This window comes from Nothobranchius furzeri, chromosome 13 (assembly GCF_043380555.1).
Source record: "Nothobranchius furzeri strain GRZ-AD chromosome 13, NfurGRZ-RIMD1, whole genome shotgun sequence".
Classification (NCBI taxonomy): domain Eukaryota; kingdom Metazoa; phylum Chordata; class Actinopteri; order Cyprinodontiformes; family Nothobranchiidae; genus Nothobranchius; species Nothobranchius furzeri.
The window spans coordinates 58,648,683-58,674,649 of record NC_091753.1 but is presented as its reverse complement, the minus strand read 5'-3'; the positions used below and the strand labels follow the sequence as shown (position 1 = coordinate 58,674,649).

At 40.6% G+C, this 25,967-nt stretch overlaps 1 protein-coding gene across 2 annotated transcripts; it reads right to left on the bottom strand.

Annotated features, from left to right (window-relative positions):
* Positions 1-3: 3 nt before the first annotated feature.
* Positions 4-25,495, bottom strand: hnrnpul1 (heterogeneous nuclear ribonucleoprotein U-like 1). 2 transcript variants are annotated; one of them, XM_015950772.3, is made up of 16 exons: positions 25,405-25,495; positions 24,684-24,923; positions 24,039-24,302; positions 23,703-23,892; positions 22,590-22,663; positions 21,802-21,941; positions 21,630-21,729; positions 19,995-20,107; positions 19,394-19,660; positions 17,111-17,233; positions 15,417-15,545; positions 6,054-6,222; positions 5,123-5,386; positions 3,012-3,160; positions 2,735-2,932; positions 4-753 (listed from the first exon to the last, which is right to left on the bottom strand). In XM_015950772.3, exons 2-16 carry the CDS (start codon positions 24,886-24,888, stop codon positions 637-639), a joined length of 2,502 nt encoding a protein of 833 aa, XP_015806258.1. In that variant the 5' UTR covers positions 24,889-24,923; positions 25,405-25,495; the 3' UTR covers positions 4-636. The 2 variants fall into 2 exon arrangements, with proteins under 2 accessions (XP_015806258.1, XP_015806259.1); XM_015950773.3 differs by having other exon boundaries at positions 2,735-2,929.
* Positions 25,496-25,967: the final 472 nt, after the last annotated feature.

Genomic DNA, 25,967 nt, shown 5'->3' with positions numbered 1-25,967 from the left:
ACGTTCAGGGGTTTAATCTGTGTTTATTGTATAAAGACAAGATGGCTTACCGATCTTCTCAAAATCAATTCAATCAAGTTTAGGTAGAAAAAACGGCCTTGACAAAATGGATTCAAACTACTCCATGAACAGTAATCACAAAGGGATGGGGGCAAAACTGTCAATACAACTAGTCAACAAGAGCAGATTATTCCTAATCTGGACTGGATTAAATACAGAACCGACACCTATAAAAACGCTGGGTAAATAAAACGCTCACTCGGTAAATGAAAAGCAAAGAGCAAGACGGGAGGGAGGCGTGTCATGGGGTAAAAAGCATGCACCTTGTTAAGCGAATATACTCCACTTCTGTCGTTTTCACTTTGCATCCTAAAAATATACAATTAAACCTTTAAGCTGCGAGACGTGGAGCTCAGACGGCCACATCTGATGCATAATCATAAACATTCATTAGATGTTCTGAGACCTAGAAGCTACCACCTCACACGTGATGCTTAAATAAGACTGGGTTCAGTAAAAAGAACGCGTGTGATTGGACAGGATGCGTTAAAGCAGACAGGATGCTTGATTTGGGACTGTACAAAAAAAGAAAGGACTGCAGAGGTCAAAGGGGACGCCAGCGGACACAGGACGAAGCTACTGGGAACCTGAAGACGAGCCCTGGCTGCCCTGGCCAGGGTAGCCGCCGTACTGGCTGTAATACTGGTTCCACTGGTTCTGGTTCTGGTAGTACTGCTGCCACTGCTGAGCATACTGGAAGAGAAAAAAAAAATCAAATATGAGTTATTTTGGGGTTAAAGGCCTCACTCACGAGTACTCTCTTTACTGCGGTTGCCACGGTGAGTTACCAAGCCTTCACAGTGCTCGATGCACTTGACTGAAGTAAAGTTAGTAGAAACCAGAACCTTGGGCTGGGTGATTTATCGATATTTTTAAAATATCTGTATAATTATAAAACAAGATATAAGATGACTTTATGTCAAACTGCTATGCTAGTGATTAGCCGCTATGCTAGCGACATGTTGCTCCGTCTCTAAGCGGTTATTACATGTATTCTCACAAGTTTGCCTAATCTAAGTGCCTCTGGGTAAATGTGCTGCTCTAAACTTTGCATTTGGCATTCTGGTTTTTGATTATTTGTGGACGTTCAACGCCAACGAAGTTCCGTTTATCCATCCTGCTTGTGCGGAGCCGGAGAGACGAGCCAAACCCCTCCCTCCCCGTGTAATCAGAAGATGATGAAGAAGAAGAAAATATCATTTCTATAGCGCCTCTCAAGATAAAAATCACGAGGCGCTTCACAAAAACAAAAAATGTAAAAATATAAAAAGCATTTAGAAAATGTTTAAAAATATATTTAAAATGAGCAAAAATAGACAGTTGTGATTAAAAATGTTAGAGAGTGAACAGGAAAGAGGGAAACCAGTGGATCCTGAGGAAGGTGGAATAGGTGGGGAGAGCAGAATAAAGAGAGAGAGGTGAAGAAGGTCATACAAAAGCCAGCTTGAACAAGTGAGTCTTCAGCTGCTTTTTAAAGGAGACCACTGAGTCCACTGATCTCAGGCTCATGGGGAGAGAGGTCCAGAGTCTGGGGGCCACAGCAGCAGATGATCTGTCACCTTTGACCTTTAGCCTGGTGCTGCACAACCAGTAGGCTTTGGTCTCTGGACCTCAGGGACCTGCTGGGGGTGTAGGGACTAAGAAGATCACCAATGTAAGATGGTGCTTGTCCATGTAAGGCCCTATAGACCAGAACCAGGATCTTGAAATGAACCCTGAAGTTGACTGGCAGCCAGTGAAGCTGGAGGAGAAGCGGGGTGATGTGGGTGTGTTTGGAGGACTTGGTCAGAAGCCGAGCACAGGCGCTCTGAACCACCTGTAGACGGTTCAGGGAGGTTCTGCTCAGACACGTGAAAAGAGAGGATCATCAGGAAACATCTACGGATAACCAGCGTGGCCAAATGACCTCAAACATATTATAAGGGTTTGATTAGTTAACTATAGGGTAAACGTTTTATTTTCAAGGCGAGCCTAACGGGTGAGAAATGTTCCGTTTTTTTCCGTTCTGGTTTGCTATGCTAGTAAATACTTCGTTACGAGCCATTCTGTTGAAAAAATGAAGTTTGTTAGACTCCAGCCATGTTTGCCCTCCATGGTGCCCACCCATGTGACCTTCAGTAGATGCAATGACATCATCATACAGTTGGTTTAACATATTTTTTTTCTCTGGACAAGAAATAAACGATACGGCCACCTCTAGATGAAATTTAGTTTTATATTATAAATATATAAATAAAAAGTTCCTGTGGGACTTTTGATACACCTCTAGCTGTCAAGTGTGTGTGTGTGTGTGTGTGTGTGTGTGTGTGTGTGTGTGTGTGTGTGTGTGTGTGTGTGTGTTAACAGACAGCTGTACCAATGTTTCTAAAGCTCAGACCGGTAGAGAATTGGCACTAAGGTTAAAGTTTGACAAGAACCAATACATTTTCAAGCATTTAATCTACTGATTTGTTTATAATTTCTCCAGACAGCATGAAGCGAGTTAACTTGTAAATATTTTACAGGAGGAAAAATATCGAGATATGTCGTATATCAGAATTCAGCTAAAAGATATCGCGATGTTTTGGTCCATATCGCCCAGCCCTACCAGAACCAGAGGAATGAACATTTACAGGATGTGAACGTTCTCCCCGTCTGTAAAACCAGCAGAAGCTGGGAGACGTTCCTGAACTACCTGCTGGTATTGCTGGTTGTAGCTCTGCTGCGGCTGCGCTGCTGGCTGCGCCGCTGGCGGCTGGCTGTACGTCTGTGCGGTTGCAGCGGGCTGGCTGTAGCTCTGGCTGTATCCTGGGTACTGACTGTAGTTGCCGTAGTAGTTCTGGTTGTAGCCGCCCTGGTTGTAGCCCTGGTTGTAACTCTGGCTGTAGCCCTGCTGATAAACCAATCATTTTAAACACCGTCATCCTCTGAGGAACAGTACAGGTGGTTGACATTAGGGTCACAATTTCTACCTGGTTGTATCCTCCTTTGTTGTAAGAAGAGGGACGACTGTAGTTCCCGCCTGACGGCTGGCTGCGGTTATACCCGCCACGGGAATCGGAGCCTCCGTCATGGTAGTTGTTGCCCCACCGGTTCTGGTTGTAGCTGCCACGGTTGTAGCCTGTACAACACAAGTCAGACATCTAACCAGCTCAGCTCGTGTGTGTGTGTGTGTGTGTGTGACAACTATGGGAATCTAACATATGTGTAAGATGGAGAAACAACAAAAGACCATCTGAGGTTTTTCTGTCACTGCTCTGAGTTTTCATTATTAACACTTTAAATGCCACACTCTGTAGTCTGGACACTCCGGCGCCACGTTATCAGATGTCATCGTGCAGGACAGAATCCACAACCACACCGTTTGGCTCCCCACAAAGATGGATAAAGATTCAGAGCTGAAACTTTCTGTACGAGTGCTCCACGTTCTCAGCTAGGAGCTAACAGGACGTTAGTCAGAGCGGAGCTAGCTAGATTATAGGGGTGTGCCACTTCACCGTTTAACCGCGATGTGACACGTGTCCCGTTCAAAACATTCAAAAACAATTAGGCAGGAATGTAAAAGTTGCTCTTGTAACCCGGACACTTTAGGAACGGACCGGTGTGTGTGTGTGTGTGTGTGTGTGTGTGTGGGGGGGGGGTGTAGCAATGGCAGAAGTTTGCTTCTCAGCCACTGAGTGTGAGATTTACTCTACAGGATTAAAGGAAAGTTGTGCAAAACTAAAATAAAGCAGCAACACTACCAACATACGATAGCACCTTACACATTTCCATCCTGGGTTAGATAAAGAGAAGAGGCCAGTTGTTGTTCCTCCTCACCAGCCAATCAAGGAAGGATTAACAAAACAAAACAACTCCAGACTTTTTCAAACAACTACGGCGTTAAGTTTGCTGCAAAGCTGAGGCGGCACCAGGAAGCCTTTGGTCATTTATAAGTGGTCAGCCTTTTTTTCATCAAAGGATGGAGTGTCCCTTTTCTGTGGCCGTCTCCAAGTTTAGGTCCTCCACCACCTCCCTTACCCATGGTGTCCCACAAGGTTCTGTACTGGGACCTCTGCTCTTCTTCCTCTATCTGCTTCCTCTTCAGCACATCCTGAGCTCCTTCAAAGGAATCTCCTACCATCTTTATGCAGATAACATCCAACTGTACATCTCCTTTAAGCCCCATGAGATGTCTAAGCTGCAGCTGTTACACACCTGCTTAGACTCTATCAAAACCTGGATGGTGGGAGCTTTCTTCAGCTGAATGAAGATAAGACTGAGATCCTCATCTGTGCCCCAGACAAGCTGGTTCCCAAAGTCAGAGACTCTCTTGGTCAGCTTGCTTCTCACACCAAACCTGTCAGGAATCTTGGCGTGACCTTTGACCCAGCTCTCACCCTGGATTCTCATGTCAGTTCTCTTGTTCGCTCTTCCTTCTTCCATCTCAGGAACGTTGCTAAGCTGAGTCCCATTCTGTCCCGCTCTGAACTTGAGACAGTTCTCCACACCTTCATCTCCTCACGCTTAGACTACTGTAACTCTTTTATTCACATTTTTTTCTGTGGATTTCAAACAAAAGTATGTTGGGTATGTGTTCAGTTTTACCTGGACATGATGGTGGTGACCTGAATTATTGTGTGCCGATGAATTTGAAAAGTATGAAAAAGATATGTAAAACAAAAGTTAAACGGTGAAAAAAAATGTATCAGATATCAGAAATGGTGGTAATCATTTACCAATCGAACTGTAGGACCCTTAATCGAACTCTAACGGAATGGTGAAGTATCTAAGATGGCACACCCCAACAATATCAGGAACATAGTACATAGTTGCTCCAAAAGGTACGCTTATGTAATGTTGTTATGGTTGTTATGTCTGGCACACTCCTGTAATCTGGATGTGTGGATTAAGGGCGGGGCCTGAATAAAGGGGGTTGGACCTTTGAGTTGTGTGTTTTCAAAATGTGACTTGCTAGGCGTGTTTTTACTGGAGCCCCTCCTCTTTCTTGAAGTTAGAATCAATCCACTTCTCAGCTCATCTAGTCCACAAAACATTTTCGTTGAAGCATCATTAAGGCCTGATGATGAAATCTATTTCTCACCTCCTCTGTACCCACTGCCTCCATCCCCGCTGCGGTTCTGGAAGCCTCCGCGGTAACTATCACGGTTGTCATAGCGCTGGAAGTTCCCGCTGCCGCGACCGCGGAAGCTGCTCTGCCTGTTGTCAAAGCGCTTCTCTGGCGGTGGGCCGGCCTTACGGCCCTCCTCATTGTACTGCTTCAGCAGCTTTTCAGCCTCGTCTTGCTGAACCTCGATGAAGGTCACTTCTTCCAAGTACTCGCACGGCTTGGGGAGGGTGAAGTTGGCTTATAGGGAGGCAGAGTCGAGCACGAGTAGATGAGAGGTCCCACCCGAGCAGACGGATGGAGACAGGGAAGAACGGGAAGAAAGAGAGGGGAAGGAGGGGGGTGTAGTGAAGACCACAGCAGCCACACCACCGGAAGACAAAAAGAAAAATAATTACTACGAGACAAAGGCGGGGCAAATCAGAGAAACTTAGAGCAGATAAAGGCAAGGTAAAGGAACAAACGTCACCTCCAGGAGGACATGGAGGAAACATTTGTTCCAGCAAAACTGGAGGGTGGAGTGGGGGGGCTTCAGAAGAGATGGGTGGGGGAGGAAAAGAACAACTAAAAAGCTGTTGTGAAAACAACACTGCAAACTAGGACAGCTGATGGGTCCCGGTTTAACGTTAATCCGAGCGCCACGTCTCGTTTGCTGGTTATCCTAAATGTTGGACGGCTTTAGTCGTCTCAGTTTGCAGCGTGTGAACGGAAAGAGGAAGATAGAGGGCAATAACAATCAACTTTATGTAAACTGTATAACAAAAATGTCCAGGTCTGAGATCGGACCAAATGCTATGATGGGGGAGGGGGATGGGAACATCTTCCAAGTTTGATCTTAGAGACAACACATAGAAAAAGTAAAAAAGTAGATCTTTTTTATTTTAAGTTGTTTCCACAGCGTTCCTACCTTTCATTTCTAATACAGCATGATCGGGCACATCCTTCCCCTGCTCATTGGTTTGCTTTAATGTTCGCTCTTTAAAATCCTCGTCCGTGGGAAAAATTACAATAGCCTTGCGTTGAAAACCTTCAAAAGGACGCATTTTTCGTCTCCTTGCTGATCCATATACATTTGTCTAGCAATGGTGACAAGAAAGAAGTAGAAGCTTGTTTGTTATTGTTTACTTGTAAAGGCTTTCCACTGGAAGGAAGCTGGAACCCTGCAATAATCAAGTGAGAGAGGTTTGGCTTGGATGTCAGTCTACGGTTTTTCAGGCCTCTCATCACTCCACAGACTCACCTTGATGCTGCCGCCTCCTCCAGGTACTGCCGACTGCTAATAAACATGGTTAGGAACGGGAGGGACCCCCAAAACCCACTCACTGACTCGTACTGGAGGTTATTAGAGAACCATCTTGCAGGTGAAAATCGTTTTTACATAATAAAAAAAATCTAACTTCCTACAGATTTGCGTTAAGTTGCTGTTAAGTTTCAGTCATTTCTGAAGTGATGCCGTGTCTGTTCTGAATTCTATAGAAAACTACGACGAAAAGAGCTGACGTTAAACACCAACAGCAAGCCGCTGTGATCAGTAAAAATTTCAACACGTTTTCATTACCAGCACCAGGTGAAGCTGTGTCTGCGTACACGTGCTGCCATGTTGTTGAACACCCGAAGACCCAGCGTAGCAGCAGATAACCAAAACCCAATACAAGGTCAGAACTACTGAAACAAACAGAACTGTGTCGGAGGTGTCTTTTTAATATTTATCTACAAAAAGAAATGATTTTAGTTACCTCGTATAATTAGCTGTAAAGTTAACATGTGTCATTTTTACCATTCATCTCATGGAAATATCCATAGAAATGTTGTTGAAAATGAATTAAATGATGCTCAGTTATCAAAAAACATTGGCAGCTTTGTAACATAAGACAAAAAAAAAGGGTCTAAAATAAATTGGCGCAGGTCTTGTCTCGGGGAAATGCCGCATTACATTGATTCAAGTTTTAACATAGCTTAATGATCTTGACCTAAGCAAAGGCTTTGATTTGGTTGATCACTGCTCTTAAGACAAATTGTATTCTTTCAAGATGATCTTTACTCTGGTTTAACTTACTTTTTCATCATCGCTCACAGTATGATTGCTTTAAAAATCATGATTCTAACATACGGAGGCCGTTTGAGGTATTCCACAAGGCTCTTTATTGGGGCCTTTATTATTTTCTATTTTTTATTAATGATCTGCCGCTGTGTTGGACTCCTTATTTGGTTCATTTGCTGATGATACAATCTTACATTGCTCAAAGCCTAATGATAAGATAGTCCAGGAGACCCTTCGGTTTAATTTCACCAAAGTTTAGCACCGGTTAGCTCAAAATAAACTTCTCAACACATTTAAAACATACTCTATGCTTTTCCAGAGAAATACCTCCAGTTCTGCGGTAAATGGAGATCTCCATCTGCATTTTCAGGATTATTTATAATTACATTCATCTGATAAAATCAAATATTTAGGGGTTTGGAAGAAACCAGATCTGTCCTTCAGAACTCATATTTACTCGGTCTCTCATAAGATAACTCGTTGCTTAAAAACAATCAATCTACCAACTGTTCCGACCTTTATGTTCGACTGCATCTTCTTCCAATTTTAGATTCATGCTGATATAATTGATCAGAACTCCTTGGTCGAAGGTCTAATTCTCTTGAATGTTGTTTACATTAGCTTATGTCATTTTGTCCTGCGTTGGCCTTTCAGAACTCACCACTGTGATACATATGAACGCCTTTCATGGCTATCTTTAAAAGCTAGGATACAATTTCTTTGGTTTTTATTAATTTTTAAATGTATTTTGATTTCCCATCTAATTTGAAAATACTGTTTGTTCCCATCAATCCCTGGTATCATACTCGCTTAACTGACCAGCTTTCCTTTGTTATTCCCCAGTTTAACAAAGAAGCAGGGAGATGCGCCTTTTGTGTTAATTTAGGGTGAACGATATCATATCGCTTGTTTAGATACTCTACGAACATGTGATGCCAACCTGTTATTGCTTTGCTTCAACAAACAAATATTGTATGTGCTTGTTTCACACGTGTGTATACATATTTGCATATGATGTATACGTAAACTCTTAAAGATATGTAAGCTTACATTTATCTATGATGCAACGCAGCAGGATTTTTATGTATTTATTTTTTGTTTGTTTTGCTTGTCGTGTATTGCCTATTTACTGCTATCTTGTTCTTAATTTGTTAGGTAGGAAGACCTGCCCAAAAACGAGACGTCCCATCTGAAGCTTTTTTTATCCTTCTAAAATCTAAGTTGTTAAATTAAACTAAATATTAGACGCAATGTTTCCTTCCATGTGAGGCCATGAGGAGAAAACACATTTACTGATTTGTAACAAGCAGTTACAAAACTTCCGCCGTGCATAAACGTTGTTTTAAACCTTTACCTCTTCACTCGTTGACGGTGATGACAGGAAATCTGACGTGCTTGTGATTTTGCTGGAGGTTGAACGATGTGATGAAGTACTCATTCGATAATTGCTCTCCTAGGGATTATTGACCCAAATGGCCATCCATTGGTAAGGTCTTACTTGAACACCACTACTGCTTGCCTGCAATGATTTAGGTATGTACTGCCCCCTATTGTCAGGGAAAATACTTAACGCCACTTTAACTTGTGATCGTATTCTTGGTCTCTGTAAAGACTTGTGTGCCGTCTGGAGCCTGAAAAGAGCTTTATAAATAAAGGTTGACTGAAAACCAACAAACTTTCGATCTTTGACTAAAAACTGTTTCTAAGATCAGACTAATATAAATAAAACTCTCAGAATTAACTGTTTCAATCACTAGCTGTTGACTGAATACATCTGGAAACTTCTATAAATGATCATGAACTTCATAGTCTAAACAAACTGAAATCAAATGTATAGTAAAGCAACAAGTGGCTCTCACACCTTATGACTTAAACATGAACTTGGTAACAGGGTAAGAGCCCTAAAAACAGCTGGAGCAAACCGGAGTGTGGTTTGAATTACAATAACCACATTGACAGGGTTCCTACGGGTTTCATCAAGTTAAATTCAAAACTTTTAAAGACCTTTTCAAGACTACTTATGTAAAAAATTAATAACTATTTCACATCCCTATCAGCAAATGAAATCCTTGAACTTGTGTTCATTTACCTTTTGTTCTTTTTTATTATATTTAGCCAAAACACTCAGTAAAGAACAGTAGCAGAGCGGTTTGAGCTTTCACAGAAAGGATAGCTAGGTCAAGTGAAACACATGTTTAGAATATAACGGCGTCAGTAGAGCTGGGTACCGGCACATATTTCTTGGCACTACTACTTTAATGATGCCTGGTTTTTGATGGCAGTACCTTGATACTTTTGTTGAAATAGATTTTTTATTTTATTTTAAGAGAGGATAACAAACTAGGGCTGGACGATAATTCAATAGTTCAATATATCTATTGATAGACATGTGGTGCGATAATTTTTTTAATAAATGGGTCACTAAAACTTCGATAAAAAAAGATTCCTTTTTTCATTATAACCTATCAGGTAGCAGCGTACTAGACTTACTACCTACTCCTAACCAATCAAAACCACAGACTCGGGCACTTCGTCACCAGGCCCTCTCTTCTCAAACCAAAACAGAGCATGAGACAGCTAAATGTCGCAGCGAGAAGAGGCAAAGAAAAAAATAAAAATACCAAAAATAAAATGGCCAGGGCTGCACGTAAAATATATTTTCTACAATTTGCAAAATATTTTTTAATTATTGATATCGATCAATACAATTATTTTACTGATATACTATTTTTCTATATCGCCTAGCCCTATAACAAACTACCTAATGGTTTTGTTCTTATTGTTTATATTGATTATTATACTTTATTTCAAATTTTTTATGAGCAAAAACAGCACAGCAAAAGTACAAACAGTAAAGGCACAAAAATGAAATATATGTATAAAAATAGTCTTAATTAATGCTTCACTTCATGTCAGGAATAACAATCCTGCTGAACTGCATTTATAATGCTGGTAAACAGCAGGTAAGTTGGTTTTATGTCCTATTTCTGCTTTTATCGGCAGAAGCAGCTCGGCGTCGGTTGTAACCTGCGGATTCCTGTTAGTTTTGCTCAGAACCACTGTAAAGCAGCATGCACTAGGGCTGGGCGATATGGCAAAAATACAATATCACGATTTTTCCAATATTTTATCACGATTTCGATTTTAACACGATTTTTTTATCCATGAATAGCATAACTTCAATTGCGTATTAAAGAAGAGAAACAATGAATAAACAAACATTTATTCATATTAGGGATAATCAGCACAGCGCTAACACACTTATATTTTAAACTCACACCAGAGATGATAAAAGCCCTGAGAGAAACAATTACAAAAACCAGTTTTTCTCGTTTTTCAAGTAACTTAACATAAATTAAAATCGTAAACATATTTAAAGTGCAAACATGACAATTGCAAACGTATTGTGCAAACATTCACTTGTTCAAAATACTATGTAGCTCCCAGTAGCTCATGTAGTGGATAGTTAAGCTCAAATACGGCTCTGATGTGCGGCTGGACCAGAGATCGCTTGTGGTAGCAAATAACTGCACATCCTGAATATTTTCTGCAACTCTCACTTTGCATTCAGCGAACATGTGTGGAATGGCGGTGTTCGAAAAATACTTGCGGCTGGAAAACTCGTAGCGCGGATCCAATGTTTTTATCATTTTCTTAAATCCCACTCCTACTGTTCGCACGGGACACAAACCTTTAACCAAGTGGTACGTCACTGCATCTGTCACGCTGTTCCATCGTCTGCTGTCTCTGTCGTAGGGAGTGAGTTGTGTGTGTTTGTTAGCGTTTGCTGCCTGGAAGAAGCACTAGCCGCTGCAGCCGCAGGCTTTTTAGCTTTAGCTGCCAGCTGGCTCTCGCTGCATTGTTTGGGATGCCTTCTTTACAAGTGATTTAACACGTTTGTAGTGTTGCCATCACTTGCCTTGACGCTCTCCTTGCAAACTTTGCAAATGACGTTTCGCTGCTCTTTGTCATCTGGTGAAAAACCAAACCAGTTCCATATAACGGACGAGGCGTTCCTCTTCGGAACGAAAACCTCGCTGTCGCTCTCAGCCGCGGCCGAAGCCATGTTTGTTCACACACAGGTGAAAACAAGCGGGGCACTAATATATTACTATGACTCACTCTGATTGGTTAAGGGTCAAACAAAGGCATGTCATTCGCCGGAGGTAAGTTCCCTTTTCATTCAGAGGCAGAATTTCAACAGCAGAGCTGTGAATCGTGATAAAAAGGTATCTCAAAAATGACAGACCATCAGATGTGTAGATCGTAAAACGGTCTAAAATCATCATATCGCCCAGCCCTACATGCACGTAAAAAAAAATAGCTTTTACAGAACGAAATGACTAAAAACGGCGTGTGCGTGTCCAATAACACGTAGATTAGGGTTGGGCGATATATCGATATTTTTAAAATATCGGTATAATTTAGCCTAGTGAACTAGACCAAATTCTTGCTTTGCAAAGAATGGTCTAGGCATGCTCCATTGGAACCTCAGCAGCTCCTACCAGGACTCTGGCTAGCCAATCACAGCTCTCTAGAGGGGTTTCAAACACATAAAGAGCTGTGATTGGTCCATAATGGTGGACCAATCATAGTGCTCTATCTGCTTAGTGAACAAATCACAAAGCTTTATCTGCTTTGTGGGCCAATCAGGGCCCTCTATATGCCTGGTGGGTGGGATGATGCAACAGAGTGAAACAAGAGTATGTCACATTGATTGTCCAGTGGAATGCGGAGATCATTTGAAAGACAACGGTAGAACCCGCCCCACAACCGAGAGCCGTCAATGGAGCATGGCCAGACTAAATAATACATTTATTTAGTCTGGCTTGCCAGGCTAGGTATAATTATAAAACAAGATATAAGATGACTTTATATCTTCATACCGATATAACTGGTCAAACTGCTATGCTAGCGATTAGCCGCTATGCTAGTGACATGTTGCTCCGTCTCTAAGCGGCTATTACATGGATTCTCACAAGTTTGCTCAATCTAAGTGCCTCTGGGTGAATGTGCTGCTCTAAACTTTGCATTTAGCGTCCTGGTTTTTAATTATTTGTACGTTCAACGCCAACAGAGTTTTGTTTATCCATCCTGCTTGTGCGGAGCCGGTGTCGGTACAGTATCTGCTCGGGTGCAAGATCGGCCCGGGGGCCTTCGACTGCCAATGACGTCAAAGTACGGCAAACCCACTCGGACAAAATACACTACACATCTATACTGTTAGAAAGAATTTAGCAGTTTCGTTATTAAAATAATGTTTCTTAAGATGTAAGTTTGTGTTTATAATGGTATTTGTAAAATAAAACACTATATTTTATTCATAATGTTGAACTCTTCTTTGAGCACATCCCTTGAAGGATCATAGGTATTAGCAACACCTGTGAAATTGTATTTGCAGGAAAGAAGTGTGTCCCGTTTACTGAAGTATTTTGTGTTTAGAGTTTTTGACATCTTGTCCATGAGTAGTTCAGTTACACTCATAGCTGCTAGCCAAAACTCTGGAGTTAAAAGTTTTCTGGCTTTAGTAAAATACCTGTCTGTACTTATTTGATTGATGGTAGTTTTACTTTCTGTTAGTCTCCAAATGTAATCATTTGGCACGTTTCTAATTCATAATTTGTAAGAATGTAATCGGTGATATTAGCATTAGCATTCCTATGGGTTTTTCCATGTATATTAGCATTGCGCTAACCACTCGCTGCCAAATTGCAGCCTTTGAGATCAGAAAATCTCCTTTTGTCACATCGCAATTTAATTGCACATAAAATTAATCGTTCAGCCCTAATATACATGCAGCTCTATGCGAAAAGTGTATTTTCAAAGAGGTAAAGATGGATTTCTTTGTAAAAGTTGTTCATCTTTCCAACAGAAAGATTTGCCTGGACCAACGTAACGTGATTACGTAACTCCCGTAAGGTTCGTGTTCAGCCAATCAACTACTTTGACGTCATCGGCCGTCGACGGACCCCGAGCCGATCTTACACCCGAGCAGATCCTGTACAGACACCGGTGAGACGAGCCAAACCCCTCCCTCCCGTGTGTAATGAGGAAACATCTACGGAAAGCCGGAGAGGCCAAATTACCTCAAATATATTGTAAGGGTTTGAATAGTAAACTACAGGGTTACAGTTTTATTTTGAAGGCGAGCTCAACGGGTGAGAAATGTTGTTCCAGTTTTTTCCGCTCTGGTTTGCTATGCTAGTAAAAACTCTGTTACGAGCGATTCTGTAGAAAAAGTTATGAGTTTGTAAGGGGTAGGTTACGGTGACAGTAGCCCGAAAATAATACTCATAAATGAGCAACCAGAGACTCTGAGTCATTACAGTATCATCGCTGATGTGAGTCAATACTGTTAGACTGCAGACATGTTTGCCCTGGTAACTAATACAGGGTGTCTGCAGGTTTAAGGGAGCCACATTTAAGACTTTTTACGACCTTTGTTAAGGCCACTTTGACCAAATTGAAGCAATTTTTTAAATTAAATTTAAGCTATAATTTCCAGCTATTACCTGGAACCGGTGCTAACCACGTCACGAACATGGGATTAACCATCCAGTTACCATTAAACTTGCACTTCCCCATGGCACAAGCTCCCACTAGCTTAACCAGCTAATGTGCTCATCTAAAAATGGCTCTTTCACAACCAACTGAATGTGTATGGTTCCGATTTTGTCAATATCACACACCAAAAATGCTGAACACTAACTAGAATTTCACAAAAATTTTACAGAAATGAAATAATTTTGTTTATTGGGTCTTTGGTAATTTAAGACCTTTGGAAAATGTATTGAAGGATTATTTGTCATTTTTAAGGATGTTTAAGGCCTTAAATATGGAAAAGCAAATTTAAGACTTTTTGAGGACCCGCGGATACCCTGTAATAACTCCACGGTGTGCGACCCATGTGATCTTCAGTAGATGCAATCACATCATCATACATTTAGCTTAACATGATAGATTTATTTTTCTCCGGACAAGAAATATACGATATGGCCACCTCTAGATGAAATTTAAATAATTGTACATTAATTATAAATATATAATTAAAAAGTGCCTGTGGGACATTTGATGCACCTAGCTCTCAACTGTGTGTGTGTGTGTGTGTGTGTTAACAGACAGCTGTACCAGTGTTTCTAAAGCTCAGACCAGTAGAGAATTGGCACTAAGGTTAAAGTTTGACAAGAACCAATACATTTTTATGCATTTAATCTACTGATTTATGTTTATAATTTCTCCAGACAGCATGAAGCGAGTTAACTTGTAAATATTTTACAGGAGGAAAAATATCGAGATATGTCGGAAACCGGAATTCAGCTAAAAGATATCGAGATATAAGTTTTGGTCCATATCGCCCAGCCCTAACGCAGATGTAAATGTATGGCAGAAAAATAAATCTATTAATAATTCAAACTAATCAGAAAGAGAGAACACGGAACCAGAAAAATGAGGTAATCTAATATGAAAAAAATAAATAAAACAAGTAATGCTGATGAGTCTATGTTGTTCTGACTTTGAAGGCCCTTAAAAAGAGGCAATAAGAGTCTAACGTAAACACTCAACTCAGTCTCTTATGGGTCCCTCCCACTTACCTGGACTCACCTGTTCTTCGTACGAGCTCTAGTCCCATTTCAGACAACGACAAACAGGTACGACCTACCGTCACGTACTCACAGTTTCCATGGCGACAGAGCCACCAGACCCACTTACCTTTGCATGCTGACCGAGCACAAGGACCTGAAAATCTAAACGCCGTTAGTCATTACTTACCTTCGGGGTCAATTAGTTAAAAATAATTAATAAAACACACTCAAAAAGTTCCAAGTTTCTGACTCAAGAGCAGCTTTTAAAAACTCTGGCTTATTAAATTAGCAACAGAAGGTGTTTTTCTTACTCACCAGTCAGAGCTTACTTGTTTCTCAACATCTTTACAAAGTCATGGTTTACTTGTACATTGTTCACGAGACAAACAATACTGTGATATCACATAAAATAGCAAGTGAAGTAATACTGGAGGAGGAAAACACGACATGTTCTGTCACTTATGACAGCAATTAATCATTTTTTGTTACATGACAAGCAAACGACAACAAGGTGATCAAAGCTTCTTCTAGTCTAAAATACACAGAGACTCCCTGAAAGATAAATGAATAATTCATTAGAGAAATCAGGGCACATTGACTCAGTCAGGTGAGAATGAGAGGCAGGTGGAGGTGTGGGGGCCTGTACCTGATCCAGGATGTAGTTGCGTCTCTTGCGGGCGGCGATCTCGATCAGCCTGTTGAGACACATAGTCGCCTGCTGGATCAGAACATCCCAGCGGCCGGCGTAGTTCCTCTGGCGCCGCAGACCCATCACCTGACAGCAAAAGAAAACTCTTTTTTAAGAGCTTACTTTTCTGGTTCCTCAGTTTACATCATGTTTCACGTGTCATCATATTTAAACATGAAGAAGAAACAATCCCGAGCGGTTTAAAGGTGTGGACTACTTGTTTAATTAATACATTTGCGGTAATCTCAAGTAGGAATGAATGCATTGCAGGCAGTACTCGGGGCACAAATACAACCACAAACCCCTTGCTGAGCAGGGCCAAGTCTGCGACATCACAGGAGAGCTTAACACGGCAGGAGCTGGAGTCTTATTTTCAGGTATCTGGACATCTCTCTTCTGATTGGCTAACAGCAACACAACGACTACCGCCGACTCTGCTCTGCAACGCTGATGTTTTATCTCCACAAATAGCACAAGCCTGAAGGAGTTCTGCTGTGTGGTGGAGTTGCTAATGCTAGCGCAGTGTTTCCTCTACATAGGCTCAGGCCAAATTCTAGCACCATGGCTACCAACACCATTTTCATGTCCAACCTGCATGAAAAACTCAGTGACAGACTATAACCAGAAATAATAACTAATAATGTTTTTTCAGAGTTCCACAGCTTATGGCTTGATTCATAAAAAACTACATTTACATCCAGAGGCCGGTTTTTGAAGCTGCAACAGCAAATATGGAAAACAAATTAGCTTAAAGCATTTTTATGACTCTTAACAACATTCCAACATAGTTTAGCTGTATTAAATTGCACAGATAAAAAAAAGTGGTTTTCTTGCGTTTGTCTAAAAATTTCCAGCGACGGTTTCACCGAACCGCTCAACTTCCCTGGTCCTCCACTCATCAAACACTCACGTACTCAGCAGCACAACACCACAGGTGTGAGAGGTTCTCCGCTCAATAAACCAGAGGAGGAGAAACAGCCGGCTGCTACCGCTTCAGCTGTAGGACAAACTACCCCCCCGGTATCGGCCCATGTTAGTCATTTTAACATATCAGTCCCATAAATACAACCGGGCCGATGTTAACAACTGATAATTTTTCCATCTTGTCTCCATTTGTTTGCCTGTTTTATTTTTTTGGGGGGGGGGTAGGTAGGTATTTGTTTAGTCATGTGACAGTGAATGTAATCATCTCAGAAGGGTAAATGTAAATAATGTAAACTTGGCTTTAATATTTTCGTTTAATACAACATCGCTGACTTTAGAAGCATTAATGTCAGTATATCGTATTGACAAATATCGGTTATCGGCCACAACAGTGATCTTATTATCGGTATCGGCCCAAAAACTTCATATTGGTGCATTAGTAGTCTCAGGGACGATCCCCGAGGGGAGTGTTCCACCACTGTGTTTAGCTTACTCTGTAGATTCACCAAAGCGGCTTTAGCATCAGGACCATAGCTCATTAAACGGGTTACACTAAAAAATGCTGCCTTCTACCTTTTTGTTTAAAATGTATTATATTTAATCAATTTCCCTCTGGGATTAATAAAGTATCTTTGAATTGAATTGAATATACCATTAATGCACCTTGTTGGTTTGATATGTTGTTTGTTTTTGGGTCAGGAGCAATAATTAAAAGGTTTTATTCCGACCTTCATCTTGTCCATGATGGCGTTTGTACCCAGGATGTTGTACTTCTTCTCTGGATTTTCCTTTGCGTGTTTAACAGCCCAGGTGGTTTTTCCACAGGCGGGGAGGCCGACCATCATCAAGATCTGCAACAAATAAAAGCACAGCTATTTCATATTTACATAAAGGCTGTTTAACTGCCATTTCTAACATGAACTTGTTTAAGTTGCTATGCATATAGGACTACTTTTCTTCATAAAGGTGTCTTCATCTCATTTAATCTCTTATGCATTTGATGCTCTTTCACAAGAAGATTTTTAGTATTTTAACTGTTTTGTTGCTTTAATACAGACTAGAATGAAAAAAAAATCCCTCAGCATTTATTCAATTGATTAGTTTTTTAAAATGTAAAGTATTTCAATTAAATTTGAATATTTGGATTCAGGATATATACAGCAATCCTTAAGTAAAATTTACTACTTTTTAATACTTTTTTTACTACCTTCAGAATTTTTTTTAAACCATCACAACACTAAATTGCAAGTGTTAATCAGCGACTTATTTACACAAATTTTAACATATATAACATTCAAAAAGAATAGACTTAGAGACTCACTGATGTTGACAACGTATTGCACATATTTATTTTACTTAGAAAATAAGCCAGGCACTTCTGTTCAGCGGTTCAGACAGTTGACCACGAGGCCTGAAATGATGCACAACGACCGCTGAATATGACGTCATCATTATGTGACCGGATATGCTAAAGTAGGGCTGCTCGATTATGGCAAAAACAATAATCACGATTATTGTGACTGAAATTGAGATCTCGATTATTTAAGACGATTTTTCAATTTATGTAGATTTTTTTGTTGTTGTTTTTATTCAGTCATAAAACTGCTCAGGGCACAATCAGGGCAAAAATAAACAAGAAAAAAGATGATCACTAAAAGAACTCCTGATTCCCAGTATAAAAAGACCAATATACTTATAGCTCATAGTCTATGACCCAAGGGCTACAGACCTTGGTTTAACTCATGTAAGTCTAACCAGTACAGACCCAAATACCAATATCTTGCAAATACTGACAGCAAGAATTATACAGCAGCATTTATAACAAATACATGCAAATTGCTGTTCACTAAATGTTGCATAACATTTATTGAGTCATGTCGAGGTGCTGTAGGAGAGTGCAGCACCGTGTCCTCAGAGAGATTAGTTATTATTTATCAGCGTGGGGAACTTATTTCTACCTTATTTATAAACTATTTATTTACAAGTCCATAAGTTAATGTAATAATTGTCCCAACCACAGCTGCACCCTCCACCCCCCAACCCGGTCTCACAGCAATCAGGGGCAAGCTGCACGTGTGTTTAGCATGCCGCACGCGCACATTTAGCTGATTTTAGCGGCTCGGGAGTCCGCAGGTACGGTGTGTGTGTCACTCACTCTGGTTAATCTAACAAGGAGCCGGCTCCGAGAGCCGTTTCTGTAGCGACTGACACATCACTACATAATTCCCTTTCCTAATGTCCTGAAGAACGGTCCGGAGCGCAGGCGGAGTGTTTAGCTAACCTGCAGGAAATGTCGACGACAGTTATCCAGAAAGTAGCTAAGGGTTACCAGAGATGTTTCTGAGGTGTTCGCTAGGTACTTTTAAGATTTAAAAAGTCAAGAAGGGGGTCTGAGAAGCTGCTAGAAATAGCGTCAAAGTCGCTAAGTTCACTTGGCAACACTGGGAGGAGCGCTTCATTTGCAACTCAAGGCAGCGCAAGTGGGAGGAGCAAATAATCGGCTTGTTTTGTTTTTATAATCGTTCAAAACATTTCATTCGGAATATATTTCTATGTCGATGTTCAGAATATGACATCTGATAGTCTGAAAAAAATAATACCTAATTTGGAAAAAATAATACCTCTGAGACCAAATTTAACACTTTTAATGGCCTTAAATTTGACTATTTTTATTTATCACTTTTTAATACTTTTTAAAACCCCGCGGACACCCTGGGATTGTTTCAGTTCAAAACAGTTCGATAATCTTTGCCCAGCTCTGGTGTCACAGGAGGTTTTCAGTGCAGTTAACAAAAATTTACTCAACTAAATTTCAGAGCCACACACACACACACACACACACACCTGGAACGAGTCTCGACCTGGTTTCTGCAGGTGGGAAAGCGCGAGACAACTTTAAAAGCGGCAGACATCTGTTCCCAACCGGCACCACGGAGCCTACATGACCCGTTCTTTGATACAACTTGTCGTGTGCGTCGGACTCTAGCTGTAACAGAACACTGATCTCCTACCTCACACTCGGATTTGCTGGCAGGTCCCTTTGTGCCTCGGATCTTGTCCTTCAGGTCCAGATTGTGGATGAAGGTGTATCCTTCCTGTGGGGGGAAGTAGGGCTCCCCTTTCTGCCCAAAGTTGAACTCAACAGCACAATTTTTCACGAGCACATGAGGGAACAGGGCTCGCCCAGCCAGAGCCTCCTTTGTCGTACGGAACGCCACGCCCAGTTGGACGCCATTCTTGGTGTATCCCATCTCCACCTCGTCACCGTTTTCGAAGTCCTGCAGGAAATGAGTTTTAAAAGAAGCACCACGACCGTCACTTCCGGTTAAAACAAATGTTCGGTACAGGACACAGGAAATAAGGAGCCACACTTATGGAAACTAACTGAATTAATATCTACTGGATTCAGACCAGCGGTAACCTTATATTAGAGAAAATGCAAATGCAATAAAGGAAAAACGGAATCTTTTATACATTTTTTGCAGATAAAATATCAGCAACAAAAACATTATTAGAGCTCCAAACACGTCAGTAAAATAAATCTTCTGAATGTTAAGGAGCAATTTACTTTGGTATTGATGCAGTAATTACAGGTATTCTCAGTTTACTCACAACGTAACAGCCGATGACGTCGCTTTCACCAAACTTCTCACCAAAGTCGGCAAACTTGCAGTCAACGGATTTCTTCCCCGTTCCTCCGTATCCAAAGGAAAAAGGTTCTTCACCTAGAAAACAGGAAAAACAGACGTTTGTTAAATAAATCATTTCTAAAAAAAAACAAATGGGAAATTCTTCTGCTTTAAAATACATTATAACATAAACATAATAAACAAAATTATGTATGTGTGAAGTTTTTTATTCTTTTTTAAGAAAACAGGTTTAATTATGAGGTTTATGCATCAAACACGTTATTTTAATCTAAATTAAATGTTTCCTTGTCACGATGTTCCATAAAAGCAAAACTGTTGAGAAATTCTGGTTTCGATCATTTAGGAAACGGAGAAAAGAATCTACCGACACTTCTTTTCATTTACTCATGATTAGGGTTGTCACGGTAACCGGTGTAGTGGTAAACCCCGGTAAAAAGTTGACAATAATAATAACCGTCTTGTTTTTTAAAACTATATTATCTCGGTGGATTACCGTGGCTGCGGTGTAGGCGCGGTGACCCTTACCAGCCACCGTATCATCTGCTGAAGTTGCCGGTGGCACATGCGCACTTTGTTGTTTACAACCAAAACTTTCTTGAAGCTAAAGCTGAAATAATGGCCAAAGGAGGAGACGGCAGCGCTCAGGACATTTATTATCCCTCAAAGAAGACAAAGTGGGAAGTACGGGCATCTTTCGGATATTTGAAGAATGCCGAGGGACAGCTGATAGAAGACGGCTATCCTGTTTGCAGCACGTGTAGAAAAAGTGTCTGTGAAAGGCAGCAACGCTTCAAATCTCATGACACATCTGCGTGACCATCACCCACAACTCTACAGTCAACGCAAGGCAAGCTAACGTTAGCGCTTTAGCTAAAATGCGTGATCCGAGGATTTGGGTTGAGGGAGAATGCAACGAGTCGCTATATAAAGCAGCCGCAGCGCCACTACCTGCATATAAACCGTGTCGCGGACACCGCCATGTTGAAATGACGCTATGCATTACGGGGCTCCCAGGGGCAGATAAGAGTTGGTCTCTCTCCGAGAATAATTATGAATTTAACAATGATTACTGCCTGATGACATTTTCCCACATCTGCAAAGCTCACTGGAAGGACACAAACCGAGGACGATATTTTCCTGATATAGGGTTTATTACTCAAGTAAGGGTAAAAAAGTATCTGATTAGAAGGCTACTTGAGTACTGAGTATCATCTGATCTAATATTTTTAAAATGATGACATCAAACAGACATAAAATAAGAAGTTATGAGCAAATATTGGTATTTTAAAGACTAAAGGGGAAATATGTAAACAAATAAACAACATAATTACAAAATAACACATTTTAGGCTAAATTTAGACACAAACTGAGGACAATATTTCCTGACATACAGGGTTTATTTAGTTGTGTGAAAATGTAGCACGTTTAAAAAAAATACAGCGATAATACCGAAAACCGTGGTAATTTTGGTCACAATAACCCTGAGGTTACGTTTTCACACCGTGACAACCCTACTCATGATTATGCAAATCTGAAAAACATTTAAAAAATAATGAAACGCTTTTAAAGACCGTGCAGAAACCCGCGCTCTTCTTACCGAGCTGAGTGCTGCTGTGGTTGAGGGACCATCCGATTCGAACCACGTGAGGATCCGGCTCGGTGCTCGGCAGGTGCTTCACGGGAATTTCCTCGTTTATCTGCAGGAAGAGAAACGGAGTGGTAAGTCCTTCATTCTGTGTCCACATACGCATCAACCGAGTGTAAATCACCTTCATCTCGTAGCACACGCGACCCTGGGTGACGCCATGAGTCGCTCTGGCTCCAGCCCACAGGTAAGCAAAGCCCTCAATGGTCAGCGGATAGCCACTGTACCGGTCTCGGGACACTTTGAAGTGCAAATCACAGTTGTCTAGGAGGGGAAAGAGAAAGTTCAGGTGTGCTTTAAATCATTATTTAGATTTATTTGATCTTTTTGAACCAGAAAATAAGGTCTCGTGTTTTCAGCGCCTCCTTTGGAAACTAATAAGTTATTTTTCACTCCATAATATAGTAAAAATGTTTAAAAAAACAATGACAACAAACAGTCACCCTACCCCTAACAAAGCAAACAGGGTTTAGTTTGCTGCTGCTCAACAGCAACAGAAGCTGTTCCACTAAGTCACTTTATTTATTAAAAAGGTGAACTGGGATCATGTCCTGTTTTTGGTAACGTTTCAGACTTGGTTGATATGTGAATGTGACCGTATCAGATCTGAGTGTTGAGTCTAACCCAGCAGCTGTGTCTGGAGCCTCTGTGTTACTGAGAACTGAGGCTGCTGCAGCCAGAACCAACACCAAGCACTAAGTTCATGGCAGACCAATCTCCAGACCACAGCTGATTTGGAAAACAAGATTTCAGACCTCTCAGTGGAAACGGAGGACGTGATTAGCGTTAGCCTCAAATCCAGCTAACTCTGACCCGTTAGAACGCCTCCAGCAGAAGAAACGAGAGCCGTCACTTGAATTTTTACACCAAATGTGGGTTTTTAAAGATGAAAAAGTAAAAGTTTGAACTTACATGGATCAATTGTCACTAGAGTGTCGTCAATGTTCTCCTCCTCATCTTCAGCAGGAGGCTGGGGTGTTCGAGATCTGTGCACAACCAGAAAAGGATCACCTTTAGAGGCTTGAACAGAAAGTGGTCTGGTTTGGGTTACAGCAGCTGCGTTATTTTACATCACTTTGAAGTTGGATACAAAATGCCATTTACAGCTTTTTTCCCGTGAAAATAGCACATTTTTCCCTTGAAAAATATTTCATAAGTCAACATTTTTTTGATTAATTTAATTTTTGGCTGCAGAACTCACAAAACACAATAAAACATTTGCATTTCTGATATTTGATGCCTTCAGTGTGGTTTATGATTAAAGTATGCACTGAAAAAAATAACAATTTAAATATTTCTGTGTCAGAGCTTTGGAATGACACACGCAGGCATACAAATGTTTGTTTAGTCTTTCTACTTTTCCCTTCTGGTGCACAAAAACACTTACACACAGACGGCCAGTTGAACCGTTTATTGCAAAACATCACACAAAGAACAAGTGAGGGTGTGAGTGGTGGGGGCGCTGACCGGTGCAGACAATGCAAAGAACAGTTATGTGCTCTTTGCACACAGCCTGTCCACATTTACTGCAGACGCGTGCACGCACACTCCTCTTCCCTATGCAGAGGTGGCATTTTTTTTTATTGCTGCAGTCGGCACAGAAAGACACCCAGCCAGCCTGACTCGGTAAATAATGCAGGGAAAACTCTTTATGCATATTTGTCAATAGTTGAAAGCAATTTTACCTTTAGTTTTCCTCCTTGCACTATTAGAGTAACACAAGAAGAACGTATTTTTATAAAGCACTTCTCCAAATTAAAATCACAACAAGTCGCTTCACAAACACATTAAAACATGAAGAATAAAACAGATAATGGGAGAAAAAATGATGTTTTCATGGTATAATTTATATGGTTATTTTGTGACCATGTTGAACTTTGATTTCAATAAAATCGTGAATTAAACTCAAATCGCAATTTCTTGCAAATGTTCAGCCCTAATTTGCAAAGACAAAATTACTCACAAAAACACAAACACTGTGTACAAAAAAATACATCAAGAAGCTTTATGGGTTAAGCAACTTACCTCTTCTCGTAGCCGTAGCGCCGGTTCTCCTCGTGTGGCCTCTTACGGCTGTAGTTTCCACCTTTATCTTCCACTTTCACCCGCTCAGCCAAGTCTGCAGCATCTCGTTCTTGCTGCTGCTCTCCATCCTGCTGTTTGTTTTCAACAGGTTCAGTCTCCTCTTCTTCTGTTTTTACTTTGACTGCAACTTCTAAAATACAAAATCATTTTTAACATGTGAATAAAACTCGCTGTCAAATGTTCTCTCAGCAGAATAACAGTGACCACATGATTAAATTAACAACATTTTTGTGGTAGAACTACAAAATGCTTGAAAGTTAGAAACTGAATAGTAACCATTTTTAATCTCCACTCTCTCCTCCGGCAATTCTTCTGGTTTTGTCTCCTCCTCAAACATGTTTGATCCGTGAATATCCTCATCTGCTGTGAAGTCCGGTGCGCCTTGACCCAAATCTGAATCTTGCTGGCCTTTGCGAGGCTCGCCTTCTGCCTCCTCTTCCTCATAATAGCCACCAGAATCTCTGCCTTCATCTTCGTCTTGCGGAACATTTTCATCATCACCACCACTTTCATTTCCAAAGTCTTGAGCTGCATTTGCACCTAAAACGGAGAAAACGTTTAATTGCAAAAAAAGTCAAATGAATGATTTAAAAGATATATATATTTATTTTATGGAGACTAGTAAACAAACAAGTTGTGTTCAAATATTTTTTTCTAAAATAAACAAGAACAATTTTTTTTATAATCGTGTAAAACAAAATACAAAGTGTCAAACTACCAAAACAATCTTAAACTCAAATCAATTAAGTAGTAGTAGATGAAGTAACTGTTTATGAGCAAATGAGACAATGACACGTGTCATCTTAGCAGCAGGCTTGGGGAATTATTGTTCATAACTTTTAAAGTGTGAAATGGTCCCAAATCCTAAACTAGACAGCGAATAAAAGAGTAAAGCTATAACTACAGCTAACGGAGCTCTACCTTGTTCCTCTTCTTCCTCCTGGTATTCCTGATTGTGGGCATCCTCCTGCTCTGCCTGTTCAGATGTTTCCTCCTGAGCTTCTTCCTCCAGGGCGGATTTCAGCCTCTCCATCAAGTCCGCCTTCAGGCCTTTAGTATCCAGGCCGCGGCGCTGGAGCTCTTCCTTCAGCTCGTTTACTTTCAGTTTCTTTACGTCTAAACTCATGGTCGATGTAATTTGTTCACGGTTGTGGTCTTTCTCTAACAACGCAGAAAGAACAGAAGCGTAGTTAGCATCGATGAGCCCCAACTTTCAAACGGATCCTTGTCGCGCCGTTTCTGCCTGAACAGGATACGTAATGTTTTAGCTAGGCTAACACCTATGAACAGATTTACACAACTCAAATATGAAGTCTTGATGACCTATAACAGACAAGGCTCGTAAATATGTTTAAATTTATGTTCTGTGAGATGAAAAAATGTCACTCAACTACATTTGTTTGTTTCCTATAATGAAAATTGTCAGTGCGGCTAACGACGGATACACTTTGAGACTAGCGTTAGCTTGTGTTCCGTCAAGCAATGCAACACAAGATACTTTAATTTTGATAAAATACGCCTTCTGTAATGCGCCTTCTGATACTTAAGATTCTCATGCAGATGCTACAGTAAATGCATCGCACATACACTTTATAACGTAATAATAAAATACAATTTCATTACAAATATAGCTGAGGCCTACCTTCTTTGACGCGAGCTGCGCGGGTTATAGTCGAGGTAAAAGACTGAAAGAACAACTAGCGCCCCCTAGAGCCGCACACCAACATCACGACAGTAAATCCAATGCGCACGCGCAAAAGGGTCGGTTTTTCACTATTACCCTTTTCTAATGTTTTTCCGAAATGGTAAATTTATAATTGACTTTATTAAAGTATTCACACTAATGTGTCGGTCTACACACATATATGAAATTGTGGCAGTGATTATATATATATATATACATATATATATATATATATATATATATATATATATATATATATATATATATATATATATATATATGTATATATAGCTATGAGGCCTTGTTTATAAGTAAAACATCTGTTTTATCTTTATTTTAGGTAGGCCTAGCTACAGTTGTCTTATTGTAATTTCCTCTGTGTACAGGACTTACCTGGGCTTTTATGTCCTGCGTAAAGTGCTTTATAAATAATCTGTAACTGGAAATAGTTAAGTGAATTTAAAACTACACATCAAGTAAAAACTCAAGCATCAAGCGCATAATACAGCACACCCATGGTT